General features: G+C 61.7%; 1 protein-coding gene across 1 annotated transcript in view; it reads left to right on the top strand.

Annotated features, from left to right (window-relative positions):
* The window catches only part of SGTA (small glutamine rich tetratricopeptide repeat containing alpha), a 19,262-nt gene extending 13,718 nt beyond the window's left edge, over positions 1-5,544 (top strand). Inside the window, exons 6-11 of the mRNA XM_015600698.1 lie at positions 524-662; positions 1,270-1,332; positions 2,548-2,585; positions 3,091-3,180; positions 3,376-3,498; positions 4,421-5,544. Of these exons, the coding sequence (XP_015456184.1) occupies positions 524-662; positions 1,270-1,332; positions 2,548-2,585; positions 3,091-3,180; positions 3,376-3,490 (445 nt within the window). The 3' untranslated portion in view covers positions 3,491-3,498; positions 4,421-5,544. The remainder of the gene's footprint in view (positions 1-523; positions 663-1,269; positions 1,333-2,547; positions 2,586-3,090; positions 3,181-3,375; positions 3,499-4,420) is intronic.
* The last annotated feature ends 238 nt before the right edge of the window (positions 5,545-5,782 follow it).

Here is a 5,782-nt window from a genome sequence, read left to right as displayed (position 1 = left end):
GGAACACTGTGTCACGTTCACCAGCTTGGTAGAAAGGACAGACGAAGAGACACATGGGCAGTGTGCAGAGGGGTCCTGGGAGCAGGGACTCGGTCCCTGTGGAGTCGGGGCGTACCGCCCTCCTTGCACGTGGCTGCATCACCCTCTAGGTGTGATCAAAGGGGGTTGTTAAAATTGTCAAAGGACATACCTGTGACTCAGGAAGTTGGAGGATTGTCGTAGCTCTGTGCCAGGAACAGGGACAAGGACCAAACACACACACTTCTATCTGCGTCCCCCCCTCCGCCACCTCGAGCACCCACCTTTGGGCCTTCAGAGCCCTTGGTGCTGGTCCCACCAAGGCCCCAGTTCCTGAGCGTCTGCATTCTCTTCATTGCCCGTCTTCTCAGCCCCTCCCCGGCCCCCTCTTCTGTCCCCTCCGCCGAGCCCACATGTAGGACGAGGGTGTGGACACAGAGACAGTGTGGGGGTGAGGGGCACACAGCTCTTGGGTCCCCTCCCCACGTCCCTGGCCTCCCCCCAGCCTGGCGCTGTCCAGCTTGAACAAGCACACAGAGGCCGTGGTCTACTACAAGAAGGCCCTGGAGCTGGACCCCGACAACGAGACGTACAAGTCCAACCTCAAGATAGCGGAGCTGAAGCTGAGGGAGGCGCCCAGTCCCGTGAGTCACCCCTGGGAATGAGGGCTGTGCTTCTGGTGGAGAGGCAGGGCACAAACCAGGCCGACACTTGGGGCCACACGGGGAAGTGCCACAGTGGGCAGGAGGTGAGGGGTCTAGAGCTGTTATTCGTGGCCACTGAAAAGCAGGGGAGGTCTAGGGCTGGCTGGCGTGTTCAACCCCAGGGGCTCTGGGACGGGGCTGACCCCAGAAGTCTGGCAACTGGCCTGCGGTGACCAGTGCAGAGGGACGGGCCCGGGGCATGTGAGCCTCGGAGGCAGGGCTAGGGTGGGCTCGGGGTTGACTGTTTTGCATTTGGAAGGTGCACTCCTGGACCAGTTGGTGACCATCCCTAGGAGTTGGTCACCCGGGGTGGGGCTGTCCCTCCAGGGTCCACAAGGCCCAGGAGTCAGCATTGGAAAACGAAGGGTGGGCTCACACTGCTCGTCCCAGGTGATGGGCAGCGGGTTCGTGCACAGAGCCCGCCGCCCAGGCTGAGACTGTCTGTCTGAGCTCCAGACGGCCCCGCGGGCGTACGGCTTGGTTCTCAGTGTCAGTGTCACAGTCCTGTGTTCAGTGCCACTCACTGGCACTTTCCTTATCCCCACAGACGGGCGGGGCCGGCAGCTTCGACATCGCAGGCTTGCTGAACAACCCCAGCTTCATGAGCATGGTGCGTGTCCCCGCCACCGCCGGGCCTGTCACATGCCAGGGCCACCGACGCGGCCCCGCAGACACGGGCCGGGTCCCTCTGTGGGGGCATCCTGGTACTGCCGGGGGCTGACCTGAATGCCTCACTCCCACCTACTTGATGCTAGGAACAGCTCCAGAGTGACAACCACAGATGTCCCAGATCTCGCGAGTCCCCTGGGGGCAAAATGGCCCCAAGTGAGACACCCCCCCTCCCATCCGCCAGTATCGAGCACAGAGGACAAACATCCCAGTCCTGTCTCCCAACTGAATGACCCGAGAAGGCCCCATCCCCTCCCCCAGCCTGGTTTCCTTGCAGGGGACAGTGGCAGTAATAAGGCCACATCTGTTGCCCTAGGTTAAGAAGAGACAGTGGCACGCGTGTGGCCCCGAGGCGGGAGAGCAGCCTTCCAGTGCCAGAGGCTGAAGCTCAGAGGCGCCCATCCTTTGAGAGCAGCCCCTGTGCACACGCGTGCCCAGGTCTTCCTGGGTGGCCGCACTCTGCCTGAGGCTGCGCTGCTGGCGCACGGGGCCTCGGGCACAGGGTCTCAAACTGTCAGGAGGAGAACACAGCGGAACCCGCTGTGCTCACATCACATCCTCACTGCAGCAAGGAGCGTGTCACCTCCTAGGGGGCCGGGGTCGCGCCTTCATTGCAGGCCTAGGCCTCCGCAAAAGCACAGGGCAAAAGCACAGGGCAGATGGACACGGTCTCTCCAGGGGGCGTCAGTCACGCCTTCGACCTCGCCCCCCGGGTCAGCCGCTGCCGGCACTGCCGGGCCGTGCATCTGCGTGTCCACAATGGCTCCAGCACTGCGGGGTTGGGCCAGAGGGTGGCCGAGTGCCAACTCCTTGCGGGTATTAGGCGGCCCTGCCGTTCCTACCCGTCCGCTCTGCCTGGGGCCTGAGGAGATGTCCTAGTGGGGAGGTGACTGCACCAAGTCCCCGTGCCGCGTCATTCATTGTGGGGCGGGGGCCGGCCTGGCTCTCCTGTCACGCTCAGTGGCCAAGACAGAGTCTGTCTACCGGGTGAATCCTAGTGGCCCCCAGAAGCGACGAGGTGCCCAGAGCCTTAAAGCAAGGCCCCAGGCCAATCACAGTGGGGAGACGCGTGGTGGGGAGAGCGTGGGGGGTGGCTCGCAGGGAGGTGTTGGCCACCACACGCCGGCAGCCACCCTGACGACTGGTTCTTCCCCAGGCTTCCAATCTGATGAACAACCCCCAAGTCCAGCAGCTGTAAGTGGCAGCCTCGTCCCTGGGTCTCGTGCTTGTGTCTCTTTGCCGTGTAATCTTTACCATTGTCACCGTTTCGGTTGCAACTCAGCAGCCCTGAGCTTTCACAGTGTCATGCAGCACCACCACCTAGTTCCAGAACATTCCATCGCCCCTGAAAGAGCCCTGTCTTCATTGTAGTGATCTCCTTCCCACACCTGACAACCCTCTCCCACTGTTCCCGGGGCGTACTTGTTTTGGCCATCTTACGTAAATGGGGTCATACGCTGTGTGGCCTTTTGTGTCACAGGCTTTCCCAGTGTCATTTGGGGGCCAGAATTGCCCCATTAAGAATGAGTCACTGTTTCACACAAAAGACGGTGTCTGGGAAAGTGGGTCCATCGGGGTGCAGTGGACCGAGGTGCGGGTGAGCCCTTGGTGACAGAGTGTCTTGCGCTAGCGGAGGTGAGGGCTGGTGGGGCCCAGGGACACTGGGCTGTCCAGTGCAAGTCACGGGCGTTCCCTGCAGCATGTCTGGGATGATTTCCGGTGGCCACAACCCCCTGGGGACTCCTGGCACCAACCCCTCGCAGAACGACCTGGCCAGTCTCATCCAGGCGTGAGTAGACCTGCTTTGCGGGGCCTGGGCGGACAGGGGAAGGGAAGTGTCACTGTGTCCCAGGCGCCCCGTAGGCCCCATGTCTTCCACTGGCCACTCCGCCCTCACGGGGCACCCATGGGAGGCCCCCACGGACGCCTGGGCGGAGGGCGGTGGGTGCGGGCCCTGCCCCACTGAGTCGGGCGCCCCCAACAGGGGCCAGCAGTTCGCTCAGCAGATGCAGCAGCAGAACCCAGAGCTGATTGAGCAGCTTCGAAGTCAGATCCGAAGTCGGACGCCCAGTGCCAGCAACGACGACCAGCAAGAGTGACCGCCCACGTGAGTCCCCGCAGACCGCCAAGCTGCCTGGGTCTTCAAAGTCGGGAGGGTGTCCCTGAATCCCTGCAGCCCTGTGGGGGGGTGTCCGGGCCCTTGGACCCCCTCCTAGGTATTTCCAGCACAACCCGCTCTGACTCCATGGAGGGCAAAGGGCGAAACCCCGCTCCCTGGGTTTAGGCTGGTGCCTGAGCGACCACAGGCGACGAGTGTGTGGGACGGCGACGGCAGAGCCCTTTTCTGCGCGTGTGTGGGGCGAGGTCGCCCATGGTGGGAGAGCAGGCGGCACCTGGCGTTCTGCCCAGCTCCGTGGGGGTTGGTTCGGTTTTGCTGTGAGCAGATGTTACATGTGCGGTTGCTTAGCGATGCGCTGGGGCGTCCTGGGGGTCCCCCCTCACCTCGCCAGCTCAGTTACCGCCTGGCCGGCCTCCGCCTCGTCTGACCCCAGTGACCCCGCTCCCTGGGTGCAGGCTGCAGGCACCTTCCTGCCCGAGACCTTTGCATCTTGGATTTGGTGTCACTTCTAAGTTATCATCGTTCTCAATGTGATTTTTTATAGAAAAGTGGGAAAAAGAAGTAAAAAGGCAGATAAAAGAACTTCAATCTTTCCATCCTGAGCAACTAACATTAATATTTGGGTCATGTTTTCTTGTTTTTCTTTTTGGCCTTAATTTTAAGACAAAAAAACATAGCCGAGGCCAAGTTTGTGCCCGTTATTGGTTGGAACCTCATCCCCAAAGTACCGTCCCTGACATAGTCACGTCTGGGCCCAGAACTACCTGTGACGGTGCCCGTGCTGTTTCCACACCAGCCCGGCCACCGCCAGCCACGCGGAAGTGGGGGGACTTGGGTTTCAGCAGTGGCGGCCATGTCCCCTGGAGCCCGGGCGCCACCCGACCGACGGCCCCATGTCTCGTCCCTCCAGCCGTCGCAGTGGCATCGGGCCCTTCCCAGCCAGTCAGAGGCCTCCGTGCATCCTGCCGTTTGCTCCCGTTGGACTGCCCGAGAGAGAAAAAGAAAAAGAATTGGACCTGCATGTTCAGACGGATTTCTACGATTTTTATTTTATCCTCCGCCCCCCCCCCTTCCCTTTTTGTATGCCCTCACGGCCCCAGACCTTCTCAGAACAGAGCCAGCAAGCTGTGAACACGGACCAGCACCGATCTCCCCCAGCCCCCGGAAACCCAGCCACTAAAGTATTTTCTAGAATGTTCTGGGGTGGAGATGGGCCTCAGGCCACTCTCCCAAGCAGCGGCCAGTTGTATGTCCAGCCGCGTCATATCCCCTCTTCCTACAGGCCCCCCCGCGCCTCGGTCTGTCTGCAGGGGGCCCCCCAGCGCAGGAGAAGCTGCTTTCTGAGTCGGCCTTGGCCACCCGGCCACACCCTGCTGGGACAAGCTCACTGCCAGCCCCAGTCTGAGCACCAGCATCCCCCGGGCCTTTGGACCACCAGTTCTTACGTGAGGGGACTCTGGCTGCAGACTCCTGGAAGACCCTTGTTTCCCAGGCCGTGGGGACAGCTGGGGACCTCTTCTCATTGACGTTTTGACAGATTTACGTTTCACCCCTTCAGGCCTCTCTCCCCAGCACTTGCCCAGCAGACCGCAAGGGGCGTGCTCATGACCTTGGTTTGGGCCTGGCCCCGAGCCATCCCCACCGTCCTAGCCTGTCTGTGTGTCCCGCCCGGTGCTCGGGGCCCTGGTGTCACCCACCTCGGCCCATGATTGCCAGGCGTCCTCCTAGGAGGGCAAACGCAGTCGGGCTGGGCAGCCTGCCCAGGACTCGAGGCCACCATGGCCGTCCCGCAGCCCCTGCTTGGGCGGGGAGTTGGGGGACCTGCTGGCCCCCCTGTGCCAGCAGCAGTGTTGGAGGCTCCCTGGTGGTCTGCGAGGTCGCCTGTGCCGTGTGTGTTATAGGAAACTAGTAGGAAGAAGGGCCACCACCAGCCACCAGCAGTTTTTACTCGGCCTGCAAGGTGGCCCTAACCCTTGAATGCTAGCCATGGTGACAAGCGTAACGTGTGGGAAATAAATAGACGTTGTGACCTCTGCCCGGCTCTGCATTGACCTCGGCGCCACCCCTGACCCCAGGTTTCCAGCCTGGAGTGTCCAGGTTGCCAGGACACCGCTGCCCCATGTGACATGACTATAAGCACTTCCTGTGCCAGGAGTCACACATGGCTGTCCCACATTCCTTCCTTTCCTCACCTTTGACCCCAGTCACCTCCACGTGAAGCACAAGCCCAGGGCTTGAGCTAGGCTCCTAGGTCCTTGGGGGCAGAGCCGCA

Source organism: Pteropus alecto, unplaced genomic scaffold (assembly GCF_000325575.1).
Source record: "Pteropus alecto unplaced genomic scaffold, ASM32557v1 scaffold30, whole genome shotgun sequence".
NCBI lineage: Eukaryota > Metazoa > Chordata > Mammalia > Chiroptera > Pteropodidae > Pteropus > Pteropus alecto.
Note: the sequence above shows the minus strand (reverse complement) of the source record. Positions and strands in the feature narration are given on the sequence as shown.